General features: G+C 38.5%; 1 protein-coding gene and 1 long non-coding RNA gene across 2 annotated transcripts in view; both read right to left on the reverse strand.

Annotated features, from left to right (window-relative positions):
• Positions 1 to 3,856, reverse strand: part of LOC140696291 (uncharacterized) — a 37,239-nt gene extending 33,383 nt beyond the window's left edge. Inside the window, exon 1 of the long non-coding RNA XR_012072432.1 lies at positions 3,636 to 3,856. This is a non-coding gene — a long non-coding RNA (uncharacterized lncRNA). The remainder of the gene's footprint in view (positions 1 to 3,635) is intronic.
• Positions 3,857 to 12,113: 8,257 nt separating this feature from the next.
• The window catches only part of LOC107035316 (tRNA (32-2'-O)-methyltransferase regulator THADA-like), a 31,396-nt gene continuing 26,691 nt past the window's right edge, over positions 12,114 to 16,818 (reverse strand). Inside the window, exons 17-18 of the mRNA XM_072960700.1 lie at positions 15,467 to 15,618; positions 12,114 to 12,553 (exon numbers count right to left, since the gene is read on the reverse strand). Of these exons, the coding sequence (XP_072816801.1) occupies positions 12,329 to 12,553; positions 15,467 to 15,618 (377 nt within the window). The 3' untranslated portion in view covers positions 12,114 to 12,328. The remainder of the gene's footprint in view (positions 12,554 to 15,466; positions 15,619 to 16,818) is intronic.

Here is a 16,818-nt window from a genome sequence, read left to right on the forward strand (position 1 = left end):
TTATTTTATTCTTTTTTATGGCTGACTAGTATTCCTGTGTGTGTGTGTGTGTGTGTGTGTGTGTGTGTGTGTGTGTACCATAACTTCTTCATCCAGTCATCTGTCACGGACATTTAGGTTGTTTCTATGTCTTGACTATTGTAAATTGTGCTGCTATGAACACTGGGGTGCATGTATCTTTTGAGTTAAGAGTTCTCTCTGGATACATGCCCAGGAGTGGGACTGCTGGATCACATGATAAGCCTATTTTTAGTTTTTTAAGGAATCTCCATACTGTTTTTCCATAGTGGCTGCACCAAACTACATTCCCACCAGCAGTGCAGGAGGCTTCCTGTTCTCCGCACCCTCCCCAGTGTTTATCATTCATGGACTTTTAATGGTGCTCATTCTGACTAGTGGGAGGCGATATCTCTATAACCCATTCTTAAAAGAAAAAAGTTATTTATATGATCTTCAATCAATTTCTTTTTTGTGAGTCTCATCCCAGTAAAAAAGTAGTGGTTTTTTTATTTGCTCACTGACATGAAGAGATGTGGAAAAATTATAATCATCATTCTTTAGAACTTTCAAATTGTTACTATTATAAAAACAAAGATTTAAAAAATACCTAATAAGCTAACACTGGATAAAAAGTATTATGTATACCACAGGTTTTATTAACAAACTTTTAGGACTTCTGAAAAAATTAAGAATGACAAGCAATATATTAGAAGTTGGATAAGTGGTCACAGTCCAAAAAACGTTTTGTTTTTAAAGGTTGGAGTCATCCATGCAAGGGGAAGCTGGGGCAGAGACGTGAATGACACACCTACGAGGACTGAGGCGGGTAATAGAACATCAGTGCTGCAGGCCACACACATCACCAGCCAGGGTGAGGGGACCACGCAGACTACACACCCCGATCTACAAAGGGCAGCTACTGCCCCACCTCTCTGCCCCAGAAGGTCGGAACACAGCCTACCAGTGACTGGATTTTCAACTCATCCCTAAAAATCCAGAAATCCATAAGCCTCATCAAGAAATTTCCCAGTTTTCCAATGCTGATCACTAGCTGAAATTCAAAGACACTGCAAATCAACAAAACACATCTCTAAGGTGGTCAGTCCAGAGGCCACCTTTAGGCTAAAACATGAAAACTGCTTTCAAAGAGATATGAGGGTCAATGAATAAAAAGCTCAGCCTTTGAGATCAAACCAGTTTGGGTCTGAATGTGTAGTTCACCACTTAGCAGGTGCGTGATGATAGAAAAATTATTTCTTCAAGCCTGCTTCTTCAAATGGAATGCTCTCATAATTGTTGAAAAGTGACACTTTGAACAGAGTACCAGATACACAGCAGACATCACAGAAGTGTCCCTTGCCCTGACTGCCCCAGCCTGCAGGTCTGCAGGCTAACTTAACAGATACCAGATCATAAACACCCTGGAAGACTTTGAACAAGTTATAAAAAGGAGATCAGAAAACTGAGAGGTGCTTTCACACCCACTTCCCTCAAACCCTGCTACTCAGAGAGGCCCTGCACATACACAGGGAAGGTACTGTTAATGTAGGGGATGACATGAGCCTTCTTAAAATCAGACCGCTAACTGGAGTATCAATCTAAGTTAAAAAGCTGAAGAGTCTGAGCCCCTTAAAGCTAAAGACAAAAAAATTCTTTCTCATTAATTTCACAGACCCTTACTTGCTGGTAGAAGTGAAACAGCTTAAGCTTTGATACTTTTGTAACTTTTGGCCAAACTTCCAGGAAACTTATTTCTATATAATGCCTGCAGCAAAGCATTTATACCAGATTTTTCAATGTAAAAAACCTGTCATAATCTAAAGTTCATTTAAAGTATGACTTCATTAAACCAAAACATTATGGGACTAAATTTACTGCTACAGTTAAAATACCTTTTGACCCCTCATACACATCAATTAATTTTTTTAGGAGAAAAAGACAATAACTCATTAACATATTATTTTTAAAAGTAAAACACATACATAAAAATTCATTAGGCTACACCTAATCATGATAGCTCTGATACATTTCTAATGTGGTTACAAATAAGAAAGAAAAGCACTTCTATATACGTGAGCCCGTGTCTATATAGACACTTACTGAACTCTAGAAAATTCATGGTGTCTTCCTACAAATGCAGCACAGGCTGGGGCACGTGCTAGAAATGGAGGCACTAGGGAAGATTAAGTTTTATGACTCTAAACACATGAATTCTCCTTTCCAGCTTCCCCCTCCTCACATTAAGTGCAAGAAAAACTAATGCAATATAGAGATTGACAAATTGGATGGGGGAACGACTGAAAAAGGATTCAGTACCTAAAAACCCACTACGGTGTCTCCTTATTGACACAAAGATATCCATCCTCTCATATGAGAACCTGAATGTGTTCTATCCTACACATCACCCTCATATAAACTCCTTACCAACTGGACCATAAATAACTCTGACTTGTAGATTAAAATATTATATATTAAATAAAATTGCAAGTATCTCCATGCACCCAAAAGCTACAATCTTAACCACTAATTTTAAAATGGAAGAGTTCTTGATCTTTTTGAAAAACTTCTGCTTAAAACAAACATCAAAAACTAAGTAGCCTTTTAACCAATGTTTAACGCAAAATGATACTTTTAAGATGACTCTAGAGTTCTGAATTTAGAAAGTGTTTGTTTAACAAGGGTCTTAGCCCACGAAGACAAAAAGTGAACTCAGCTTTTTTCTTCAATCGCCAAGCTACACCAGTTTCTATTCTGTTTCATGTTTGAAAAACAAAGGCTGTCATACATACCACTACTTATCAGTAGTTTAAACTGCCTCACGTGGCTTGTCTTATTTTACCACCTCATAGAAATCAGTGTCTAACAAAAAGTGAAAATGGACAGAGAAGTGATTTGTTAGGAGCCATATGTAGAACGTGAATACAAATGTTAAAGAAAAGGCCCTACAGAGGGTCTGCTGCTACACTAGTTTAAGCTAAACGCCTACTAGAAGCTCCTAACTTGAAACGTTTCTCTGGCAAATGAACACCGCGAGTGTAAAGCAGAAGCCTACCTACAAAGCATCATCCAGACCAAACAGAAGACAGGACAAAGCTAAGCCTGGCTCCGCAGTCCGACATCAAAGGGACAAAGGAAAGAAAGGCAACAATCATGACATGGAATATGCGGATATTTTCTAAATTAGCAAATTAGTCTATAAGCATCCAAAGCATTCAGGAGAAAATTTCAATCCAAAGCTTTCAAACACACTTTGAGGTCTTTAAGTACACTAAGGGGAAGCCAAAAAGCTAACCTAAAATAAAGCACTTTACACAGAAACCACATGATACAGCTGGTCCTGGAACACACTGGAAATAAAAGTCATCTTCAAAACCTGAGTAATCAAGAAATTACATGCGTTTAGCAAACTTTAACGTCAGCTGGGGGGTGCAGGGCTGCCACTATTCTCACAATCCACTAGCTGCACTAAACGTCTCCACCTGCGAGTTTAAGAAAACTCTGCAAGTTGGGTCACCCAGGGGCCATCCCTCTAAAAGACCCAAAATAACGCAGCCTACAGAGCAAACAACATTTAGAACCGGCTCAGCTTCCTCCCCCCAACCCTCTCCCCTGGGCAGCAGAATGTTTTTACTGACCATAAACACAGCCTCTTGCTCTGTCTCCGCAAACCCCGGGCGGGGGCGGGGCGCTGAGCGGAGCGGCGGCTGCCCGGCCGGACACGCGGGACCCCGTTGTCGCCCCTCCGCCCGCGGCCCCGCCGCGGAGCCGGCTCGGTCCGGACCGTCGCGCCCGCGAAGATCAGCACAGCGGCCCGGCCGGCGGCGCGCGGGCCCCCTGCGCGCGCCCTGGGCGGCGGCTCCGCGCGGCGCGGCGGCTCCGGGACCGGCCGCTGGGGGCGGGAGCTGGGGACGGGAGCTGGGGGCGGGAGCTGGGCGTAGGGGTTGACAATGTCTTACTTTGCACTAACTTTTTTTTTTTTAACATTTTTTATTGATTTATAATCATTTTACAATGTGTCAAAGTCCAGTGTTCAGCACAATTTTTCGGTCATACATGGACATATACACACTCATTGTCACATTTTTTTCTCTGTGAGCTACCATAACATTTTGTGTATATTTCCCTGTGCTATACACTATAATCTTGTTTATCTATGATACCATTTTCAAAATAGTACTTGGCACTAACTTTAATCCTAAGAATTATGCCCCTCTAGGGGTCTCGCAGATCTCCTAAGAACCTTTACTAGATTGCTGGTTACTCACTGGTGGGCATTTGAAAACAATGATACAATATAAAACTTGAAAGCAATAATGAAAATCAACCATATTATTTGATATATAAAATATTGAACTAGGAAAACTGTATATGTTAAGAATTAGGGCAATAACATGATGGTGTGTATAGCACTTTATGAACAACTACGGCTGAACACATTTTTTAAATTTATTCTATATTTCATTGAATAACAATCTTGTGGCTTGAGATTGCTCTTTGTGTATGACGGATGTCTGATTTTTAACAATACTGCTGTAAACAAAGATTGATGAAACTGGGTCTAGGCTATGCAAAAGTCCACAATCTACTGCTCAAGAGATAAATTATAAAAATTAATTATGTCACAAGGAGGTAAATCTCAAAATAGTTATGTGATTCATAGAGGAGGCACATTTTTATTTATATTTTGTAGATGAGCAGTTTGCAGTTTGATGGGAGCTGCGCTAGAGAATGAAAATTCTAAGATGAAACAAGTGTTGCAAATGCATGGAGACAGGAAAGTCTGCAAGGAGGACCAGCTGCATATTGTTTACCACGCCTTTTGTGGGGTGACTAGTAGAGTATATGGGGGATACATAGCAGCCAGAGAGTTAAGGGTGATGTGTTCTCTGCTAGTCAGAAGTTTATTTTATTAGTAATGTGTAGTCATTGAGAAGATTGAAACAAAAAGCATGGTCAGTTGTGTTTTAGTAAGAATATTCTGCTAACAATGTAAAAGTTTTGGGGGAAGGGAGGGGTACGACCTACAGCAGTGATTCACTATCCAGATAGATTGTAATAAAAGAGTTACACAGAGAGTTAAAAAAAAAAAAAACCTCCACATATTCTGGTTAACATCCCAAACTTAAAGAATCACATAGGACTGGAATTTGAGAAGCTATGTTTTTTAAAAGCCCACTTAGTAGTTATATATTGCTAGATAAAAAGTTATCACAAAACTTGCAGCTAAAACAACAAACATTCATTATCTCAGAGTTTCTATGGGTCAAGAATTGGAACATTGGAGCAGGCCTTTAGCTTCAAAGTCTCTCACAAGGATGTAATCAGGATGTTGGCCAGGACTGGAGTTTCATGTGATAACTGTGATCAAACACTGTAGAAAATGTTTTTTCAACTTCAAGAATTAAAGTCAAGCCAAGTGTACGGATTTATCATAATACAATGTTTAAAAATGATGATAAAAATACAACTAGAAATTTATATATATATATATATATGTATATATATATACACACACACATATATATAATATATATGTTATATATATATAACCTATAGGTCAAAGAAAATTTTATTTTGAAAATTGTAAAATATTTTTAAATGTACAATACTGATAATACTATACATCAAACTTTCAGGATGCAACCAAATCACTAATTTCAGTGAAATTCATGTCCCCAGAGCCACATGCTAGTAAAGAATTAAAGTTGAAGACAAGCTAAATATCAATCTCTACACGTGATACAAATACAAAGTAGAATAAATCAAAATAAAAATGAAAGCATACTTAATGAAACAGAAAACCAATATACAGTAATGGGATCAAAGCATCCAAACTGTTGGTACTTTGTGAAACTGGTAAAGCTAGACTGACTCATCAAAAGAAATGAGATCTGTGTTCCAAATTGCTAAGAATCCAAAATGCCTCAAAAAATATTGTCACACACACAGTTTGAAAAACAAGAAAGGATCAAATAATCTACAAAATCATGCTTTTAAAAATCTACCACAGATTATGTCACAAGGTAGGAATATAAACTGAATTCCAAAGGATCCAAATCTCCTTTGAGAAGCCACATAAACTTTTTGCCCACTAGTAAATTTTAGAGATCAGAATAAATTAAATAAAATGTTAATGAATTTCTTGAAGACTGAGTAATGGCTAGAATCTTGAGAAAACTTGACATAAGAGGAATCCACACATACTCATAAAAAAAGTCCCATTGGCCTACATCAGGTGCTCATAAGAAACAGCAGGTGTTGGGAAGAAGATGTGTGACATCCTTTTTGGCTGGACAGGCTGACTGCACTTCCCAAGGTTTGAGGGGCGGCAGGAAGACCTGGAGAACGCAGGAGCCTGTAAGCACTCAACAAAGCCTTGCACTGAGTAACAAAAGCAGCAGCCTACCATTGGAATAGGTCAAGGGCACAGAGAGAGACTGTCCGTGAGACAGGTCAGCAGGTCTGCTAACAGTTGAGGGTGGAACAGGAATACTCAGGAAACCCTCAGACCTGCCACTCAGAGCAGTGCCATGGCGGAATTCCAATGGAGGAATGGGAAGCTTTTTGTCTGCTTGATGTAGCTACAGCAACAGCAGAGCCCAGCCAGGTGGGGTACAGCTGCATTGGCTCAGTGCCCCCCACAATCATCCTAACTGAAAATTTTCAAACATAAATTATTACCTCAATATCTACTTTTTTTTTTTTACAATGCCAAGCATACAATAAAAATGGAGTCAAGCAGAAAAACAGAAACAGAACATGTTAAAACTATCAATCATAATGAGATAAGATGAGGAGCAGAACCAAAATCAGAGATAGACCGAATGTTGGAACAATCAGACAGGGAAGGGATTTAAAATCGCTATTATTATTATGTTGAAGGATCTAGTGGGAAGGTGAAGAACACACATGAACATATGAGAAATGAAATGGCAACTACTTTCAGAGTTAAACGAAAATCCTATAAAAGAAAAGTACAGTATCAGTGGTTAAGAATTATTTTAATGGAATGAACTAAAACAGATGTGGGCAAATTGGTGGAAAAAATCAGAGAACCTGAGATAGAGCAATACCAGTTAACCACATGGAAATCAAAGACAAACAGAAAAAAATGACAACTGAGCATTCAATAGCTGAGAACTTCCCACAGGACAGTGTCTAAAGGATCACTGTAGGTAACTGGAAAAATCAAAATAGAAGAAGTAAAGAAGAAAGGGAAAAATATATTTGAAGGGAAAATGGCCAGGAATTTTCTAAAAGTAATGAAAGGCAAACAAATGTCAGATCAAAAGCTCACTGAACCCCAAGCAAAAGAAATAGAAGATAGATATGGCCATGTACCTCACAGACTAGCAATAAAAACCAAGTATAAAGAGAAAAACTTGTAGGCAATCAGTGAAAAAATGAAACACTACATATAGAGCAAGAAAAATTAGGATTGGAAGCAAACATTGCTAGAAATTATAAAAACGAGGAGAAAGTACAACATCTCTGCAGAGCTGAAGGAAAAATGTCAACCAGAATTATCTACATAGTAACAATGTTTTTAAAGTGAATGCAAAATAAAGACTTGAAGTATAGCTTTTGAACCCTTGTACCCTGTTGGTGGGAATGTAAATTACATAGCCACTATGAAAAACAGTATAGGGGTTGCTCACAAAACTAAAACTACAGCTATCATACGATCCAGCAATTTGATTCCTGTGTTTGTATCTGAAAAATCAAAAACACTAATTTGAAAAGACACCTGCACCCCAATGTTTGTAGCAACACTATTTACAATAGCCAAGACATGGAAGCAACACAAGTCCGTATCAACACCTGAATTGATAGAGAAGACGTGGTGTATGTACATGTAAATATATACATAAAGTAATATTAATTAGTCCTATAAAAGGCTGAAACTCTGCCATTTGCAGCAATGTGGGTGGGCCTAGAAAATAGTATGCTTAGTGAAATAAGTCAGACCGAGAAAGAAAGTACTGTGTGAGATCATTTATCTGCGGGATGTGAAAAATAATACAAATTGAGTGTATATGCATATGCAAAATGGAAACAGGCTCACAGATGTAGAAAACAAACTAGTGGTTACCAGTGGGGAGAGGGAAGGGTGGGAGGCAAACTAGGGGTACACCATTAAAAGACACGCACTACAATGTATAAAACAGACATCTAACAAGGAGGCATTGCACAGCACAGGGAAGTATAGCCATTTATTTATAATAGCTTTGACTAGAGTATAGTCTGTAAAAATGGTGAATTACTATGCTGTACACTTGTAATGAATATAATTTTGTAAATCAACTATACTTAAAATCTTAAAAAATGAAAAACATGGAGGCAGGGGCTGGGAGGGGGTCAGGTACTGTGAAACTGTAAGGACTAACCACTTACAAGAATATTAAATACATTTTAAAAAGTCAAAAAAAAAAATAAAGCTGACAGAATTTATTGCCATCAGACTTTCACTTTAAGAACTGCTGCAGGCGGCCGGCTCCACAGCCGCTCCCCCGCCCGGCCGCTTGCTCTCCCGCCCGGATCCGCGCTGCGCCTCCGCCTGCGGCCGCCGGGCTCCCCCCCCAACCCCGCCCCGACCCCGCGGAGCGCAGCGGGGAGCGGGGAGCGGGGAGGGTCCCGGCGGCCGGCGGGGCGGCGGCCGTGCCCGCCCGTCGGCCGCGCGCGCTCGGGGGCCGGGCTGGGCGGGGCAGGCGGGCGGCGCGGGCCCCGCGGGCGCGAGGAGAGGAGCCCGGGGCGGGCCGCGTCCCCCTGGGTGCCCGAGGGCTCGCGTGGGGTCCGGGGTGGAGCAGATCCCATCCCCCGACTCGCCTTGACGCGGGCGGAGGGGGACCGGGGCCCTCCTACCTGAGTGCGTCTTGTCTTTGAGCGAAAAACTGCGGTGCAAAATAAAAGCGCAGAGCAAGGTGGAAGCTGATTGAAGAAAAAGTCACATCTTAGATTAGCTGTTCAACTGCTGTCTCATACTGGATACAATTTTGGTTTCCTATGAGTACAGACTTTAAGTGTTAACTGAGGTTTTAGGAATTTGACCGTTAAAAGGTTGTGAAGTTTAAAAGGCCAAGTTTTGTTACTTAAAAGTCTGAGTACCTATGAGCTTTCATTTTCCTGATCATTGTTGAAACGAGATTGTAGAATAGTGTCTTATATTTCATGCCATCCTCGCATAATAAAACGAAGTTTCAATTGTTTAGGCGCCAAGATGAAAGGCGTCAGGGTATATTATGTTTGATATTTTCAAGGTAATACCATTTTACATTAATTTTTATGAAAAATTGTGTCTTTTAAATTCCTTTTTTATTAGGTACAGATGTCAGGGTGAGATCTTTAATGCTTTAAGTGTTGGGGAAGTATTTCGGTATACTTGAGGTCAGAACTAACTAGTAAAGCATGGATGATTTAAAGAGTGACATTTTAGTATTAAAATTTCAATTACTGTCCTTGCTATTTGAAATCGAATGTGCCTGTGAAGGGGGCCATATCTTTCAGAGTTGTGCTTTGTACCTACCTATAGGCTCTTGAAAATGTAGTAATAAAATGGTGTGTTTTAATTTGATAGTTTTCATTTTGTGGATTTCATTTTTTATTTAAACATGCTTTTTTCCCTCTAATATGGTACATAAGAGAGAGTGTGGATGTATTTTGAGATTAGATTATGTTAATGGCAGATACTTCAACCACATTTAGTCAGTTTTGGAAGCTGAATATAAACTATAAAAAGTTACTGATTATTAGTATATTTATTGTACATTGGAAGCCTGCTTTTTCTAGTTTATATTTCAGCTAATTGTTACATTTACACTGATTTTAGATTTATGAAATTTTATACCTTAGCACAGTTAAAAATAATATATTTTAGGCAGTTATTGTTGTTTTCTTAAACCACTGAAATTTGTTTTGAAACTTGCTAAAAATTGTGCTGGTCAATTTCATATCCCATTTGTTCCCTTTCTGTACTTTACATCATTGTAAACACATATAAATTTGGGAACAGAACAGTTTCCATGAAAACACCAACTCAATTGTACTTTACACTAGAGGTTTTGAATGGAAAAAGGGAAGTTTCAAGGTTATCTAGCCTGTTATCCATCTCCAGTTAAGGGAGAACTGTGTCTTCTCCTAACTTCCTGGATCCATTGACAGCATTCACTCTGGACCATTCCTTCTAGACATCCTCCATCAGGGTTATCAGATCCCAGGCCCATGTACTATTTGGAAAGTTTTTTAAAAAGATAATGGCTTTATTGAAATATAATTCATATACCATACAATTTATATATTTAAAGTGTAGAAGTTAATGATTTTTAGGATATTCACAGCTATGTGCAATTATCACCACAGTGAATTTTAGAACATTTTCATCTTCACCCCTCAAAAAACTCTCACCCATTCCCAGGCACTCCCCTCCATGCACCTTCACCCTCCCCAGCCCTAGGCAACCACGTACTTATTTTCTATTCTGAACAAACCATATAAACGGAATCATACAATCTGTGTCTTCTTTACTTTAGTCTAATGTTTTCAACGTTCATCCATACTGTAGCATGTATTAATGTTTCATTTCTTTTAATGGCTGGGTAACAGTCCATTGTATGAATATAGCACATTTTATTTATCCATTTATCAGCTGAGGGACATGTGAGGTGTTTCCACTTCTTGGTTATTATGACTTATGCTGCTATGAATATTCATGCACAAGTTTTGTTTGGACATAGCTTTCATTTTTCTTAAGTATATGCCCATTATGGACAGAATGTTTGTGTCCCCCTTCCCTCCCCCTAAATTCATGTTGAAACCCCAACCTCCAATGCAATGGTATTTAGAGGTAGAATCTTTAGGAAGTAATCAAGTTTAGCTGAGGGCATGAGGGGGGACCCCCGTGATGGGATTACTGTCCTCAACAGAGACCAGAACTTGTTCTCTCCTCTGTGTGAGCACAGAGCTAGAAGGCTGTTGTCTACAAACTAGGAGGAGAGTTCTCATCAGGAACCAAATCCGTCAGCACCTTAATCTTGATCTTCCCAGCTTCCAGAATTGAAAAATAAAAGCCTATTGTTTAAGCCACCCACTCTATGGTATCTTGTTATAGCAGCCTGAGCTGACTAAGAAAATGGCCAAGAGTGGAACTGCACAGTCATACGATAATTCTATGTGTAACCTTCCAAGAAACCACCAGATTGTTTTCCAAAGGGGCCGGACCATTTTACATTCCCATCAACAGTGTATAGGAGGGATCCACATTCTCCACATGCTCATCAACACTTGTTATCATCTGTTTTTTTCATTATAGCCATCCTACTGAGGATGAAGTGCTTCCTCATTGTGATTTTGACTTGCATTTCCCGAACAGCTAATGATGTTGAGCATCTTTTCATCTGCTATTGTTCATATTTATCTTTTTTGGAGAAATGTCTATTCAGATTCTTTGTCCATGTTTTAATTTGGTTATTTTTTATTAATTTGACCTTTTACTAGTGAGTTGTAAAATTTTTTATATACTTTAGATCCAAGTCCCTTAACAGCTAAAGGATTTGCAAATCTTTTTCCCATTTCGCATGTCGTCTTTTCACTTTCTTGATGGTGTCCTTGACACACAAAAGTTTCAAATTTTGATTAAGTCCAGTTTATCTATTTTTTCTTTGTTGCTTGTGCTTTGAGTGTCATATCTAAGAAACTATTACCTAAGGTGGGCACGTGTCATTTCCCATGGCAACGTCATCTCTCCATCGCGAGCTCTATGACCACATTTTCACTAGAACTATCCATGACCTCCTAGTTTTCTCCCATTTTAGTTCTCTTTTTTATGGCTTTTCCCACCATCCTGGAGAGACTAACTCTCTTTCTATATATGACCTCTCCTTTGTTTAATTAAAAATTCCTACCTGTCCTCGTTTCTAGTGCAATTCCAAAATGAAGATTTACTAGCATAAAATTAAGTACATGAATCCCCAACAAATATCTGTTTAAAATCATTAGATCTAAACCAACTCAGACCCTAGATCTGGCTATAGCCATAGTAAAATTTCTACAGGGAAAAAAAAAGTACATTTTTGGTAGAGAAAGAGGTCTTATTTAAATAAAAGCTCTATTAATGTACATTTGCATATCTACTTATTTAATGTGAATCCTGTTTAGAAACAATACAGCTGAGTAAACTATTTAGTGGCAAAGGAGCAATTCATGGCATACTTTATGCTGGTAAACTCTTAAATGTAAAACCACAAAGTAAATGTTTAACCATTAAATATTCTAACCATATGAATAGTGAGAGCAAGATATTGGTTTTGATAAATAAGAGCAAAAGGTCATTTACTCAATATGAACTCATTAATGTGTTATTTTCCACCACAGCAGCAGACTTATCTCCATCTCCACACGCAACCCGCTGAGTTTTTAAGTGGGGAGACAGAGATGACGGCAAAGCATTCTTCCAGATTAAGAAGTTCAGCAGGTAGGAAGCTGTTACACAGTCATATGGTTTGGTGCTGGTGCTGAGCTCCAGTGCAGCCTGGAATAAGCCTTGCAATTTTTCTGAATCCTAGAATAAAGCACAGACTCAGTTACTGTCATTGAAACATTAATTTGAAATAAAACATATTTAAAAACAGAGCTTGCCACAAAACTGTAACTCAATATGAACATTAACTGTTGGAGTTTTCATTGTAATTATTGATGATTTTTATCGATCAGTCCTAGGGATGAGGATCTTGAAAACAATTTCAGTTAGGAAATTCAATATTGAGAACTTTTTTTTTTTTTTACAGTACCTCTTTCCTCAGCAAAAGTATACTTTTCCCTGTACAAATTCTGCTATGACCAAAGCCAGGTCATCTTCATTATTTTTGTATAGACCAGACTGCTTTTGTATATCGAAGTTTGTTTTACTGGGCACTGTGTTCCTGCCCTTCTCCCCACCCCCTGCCCATACAGCTAGTTCAATGGAGAAAAATACAAATACATATAAAAACACAAATTCGCCAGGCTGTTTCTGGCAAAGCTCCATGCGTATGTGTGAAAAATAAAGTGACAAGATCAACCTCAGAAATTCTGCATCAGAGCTTCCACACCCATGTCACATTTAAACATCCACTCACATAGCCTGAACAAAAGATAGAACAGAGGACAGTTCACTGTAATATGTATTGAAAGGCACCAGACTGAGGACAGGACACATGGATCCTAGTCCCAACTCTGTGCTTGACAAGCGGCACATTCCCCACACTGGAACTCACAGTTTTGTGGCTCAATAATATTGATTCTACTAGGATTATTCCCTAACTGCCTAATATAAGGTAAAAATCATTATAAACTTAAATTGAATTTGATCATAGGTACATTAACATTTAATAATGTCTTCCAATATCAAATAATAGATTAAAATATCAGTTAATTTCTACTCAATTTCTTTACCATTTGATACATTTAATTTTCTGTGACCTAAAAAACTGAAAGGTAGTGGCCAAAAGCTCAATAAGTAAATATTAGAAACAATCAAATTTCCTTGTCAATTGTATTTTTATAATAAACTTTTATGAGACTTTAAATAAACAAACAAACAAATGAACCAATTAAGCATATAATCCATTTTTGGTAATTGACAGTTAAGTCTCTAAATTGCTTAACCAACCAATTTGTAAGAAACAAAATAGCCTCTGGAATCTAAACCAGCATCTTTGTTTCATCATCTCAGGTCAACCAGAACATAAAGACCCTGGATATGTCACTCCACAAAGAAGAAGGGCAACAGACTAGGTGAGGAGTAAAGTCATATATTGGAAAGATATGCCACCAAAAATATGAATATACAGGTTCTTAAAGAGATTAGGCTGCCAGCCAAAAAATGTTTTCAAGTTAACTATATTAAAAAATTAATTCATATATTACATAGGGTATACCCAAAGAAAGACTCTGAAAATATATAATTAATATTTTAAAATCCTGTATGTCTATTCCTAGGATCACTTTACTAATACACAAGCCAGATTACACACGTAACCACCAAAATCCTATAGGAAGCCATACGTGCTACTAAGTTTCCTGAATTCTACAGTTTGTGTCTATATACCAAGCACATGTTTATAAAATTAGAGATACAGAGGCCCGCTAAGGGCCCGTCACAGCTCATGTAAGGACCAGGTCTTTCTTTCATATAGGGCCATAATATACCTTTCCGCACTCCAGACACTCTCAAAATACTTGCTAGAAACGAGGCATAGTTATGCTATGAGGCTACAGTGTGATGAATGGTAGGTAAGGGTTGCTGGAAGGGGAGATAGAGAAAGAGAAAGCATCTTCTTTAAGAACTCTTATAGGGGAGGATATAGCTCAAGTGGTAGAGTGCATGCTCAGCATGCACAAGGTCCCAAGTTCAATCCCCAGTACCTCCTCAGAAAAAAAAAATCTATAAACTCTTATATTGTACAAAAGTAAGCATCTGCTCACCAGGGCACCTGAAAGACCACTGGGATAGGGAGACACTAGAGAGCAACTCTCACTTTAGACCCAAGTCAAGAGATGCTCTGAGATCCTGCAATGCTGTCTAGAAGCAGTGGAAACAGACAGCTTGGGCTCTCTGACATGTGCTCCCACAGAATCCCACTGCATCTACAAGCTGTCATGCCCTACACAGAGCCTAACAGCTGGAGCCCAGACCAGGGCTCAGTTGCCACCCCTGCAGGTTCACATGGCCTCCATATAGCTCCAACAGAGAGCCACAGCTAAACTCTAGAGCCAGTGACCCCACAGCTGCTGGTGACCTCACTGCTCCACAATAAGCCTCAAGGGAAGAGCCGAGGGCTTAGGCAACGGGGTCCCCTGCAGACCCATCCCCATGCTGTGCCTTCATTCCTGAGCCCATCTTTGATATTCACCCCAAGGGGGGAAAGTGCAAGGTGTCAGGAAGAGCACAGAGGCTAGGGATAGGGTAGAACACCCAGGGAGAGAACTGTTGTTAACCTCAAGTACTCTGAGTTTCAGTCTCAGTTTAGCTATTGCTTGTTGGTACATCAGAAACATGTTCTCTACCTCCTTTACACTCAGCTTCCCACTCTACTAAGCAGGGAGATTATCTCAAAAAAAAATCAAGTTACAGTAAGTGATGTGTTTTGATCGAGTATTAACATGACCAAGGAAACTGGGGAGACCACAGTTGACTGAAATCTACCAATAATCTTGTAAACAATAAAACCTACTGCCTCCTACACCTCCCTTTTTATCAAAACAAAACAAAAACCAAAACTCTTACAATACTGCCTTCTTCCCCATTACTTATCCCACCTTCTCTGTATCACCACCTGCAACAGGAAAGGTATTAATGATAACCAAAACAGTCAGAAGATGTAAGGAGGCAGAAGTACAGAAGCCTGGACAATCCACAGATTGCTCTGTTACTGAGACAGAAAGTGTTCGTGCATACGCCACATTTACACTTGCATGAGAGAAGTCCAGATACCTGAAATTGTACAACCGTTTTTGGTAACTTCATTAGAAGATCAAATGCTAAAATTTTCACTTCTTCAAAAGTGCCAGTTAAACATGCCATTAGTGTTTGGAAACGACCAACATCAATATCATGACTTAGCTGATACACTGTTTGGACATGACCTAAAAACAAAATAACAAAAAAACAATTTTAAATGAATGGAAGAAAAAAAAGTAAAGTGAACAGAAGGAAATGGAAATCAACATTTGGAAATTGCCAAATTTATAGAAAATTCATATAAGAATTCACACTTCGTGATTTACCCACAATAGTATAAAAATGTTTCCATTAATTTATTTACTAAAATGATAAAATAAGTATTAAAGTTCTCCAAATAGGAAATAAACATTTTTTAAAAATCTGTTAAAACTATTTCATCCTCTTTCAAAAGGTTATATATTATAAGAGAAGATACCTAAGTTATTTTTTAAACAAACAAATATAAACAAGTAAATTTAGAAATACATCTTTTTAAAAAATCTTCATAAGCCTTCTTGACCTACCGTTCAAAGTCCTACTATGTCTTAGGTGAACTGACACAGAACAATCAATACAATACACATTCTAATAGCATTCAGTGGATGTCAATGATATAGAAGGAATCTTTTGGCCATTCAGGCAAAAAGTTCAATTCATCCACAAAGTGGAAAAAAATTAGTCTGGCTTCACTCTTCACCATAGCAATATGTAGTGCTAGGTGATAGTGGAGCAATGCTTACAAAATCCGCAAGGGAAAAAGGGGTGATGAAAAACTGTCTATCAAAATCCATTCCAGTATGAAGTATAACAGCAATATTTTTGAATGTGTACGAAATTAAGAATTACGTTTCCCCAAAAACTCTTCTCAAAGAAAGATGAATTTCAGCCAACCAAGACATGAACAGAAAAACTATCACTAAAGAATAATGGCAGTCACTGAATCCATTTAACTTTTTAAGATTAAGAGTAAACCAGAGGGAATAATCGGTTTCACAGCAAAATGTGAAGAACAGTTAACATTCAACAAATCAACCAACTCCTGGTAATACCTGAAAAAATTCCTAGGCTTAATTTGAGAAATGGTATTTGATATAAATCAGCATGTGAGTTTCTTATTTAATCTTAACTCACAAGTTAGCGCAACCCAGTGAAATTCCTAGGACAAGCAAATGAAGTTTTTGTCACTTCATTCACTCCTCTCCTCAAATCTGCTTTTTCTTTTCCAATTTGGATGCGTCTTATTTCTTTTTCTTACCTAATGGTGCTGGCTAAAATTTCTGGTACAATGGTGAATAGCAGCAGTGAAGATGAGTACCTGTGTCTTAAGGGCGGGGTTTCAATCT

The sequence above is a fragment of the Vicugna pacos genome, chromosome 5 (genome assembly GCF_048564905.1).
Source record: "Vicugna pacos chromosome 5, VicPac4, whole genome shotgun sequence".
NCBI classification, from domain to species: Eukaryota; Metazoa; Chordata; class Mammalia; order Artiodactyla; family Camelidae; genus Vicugna; species Vicugna pacos.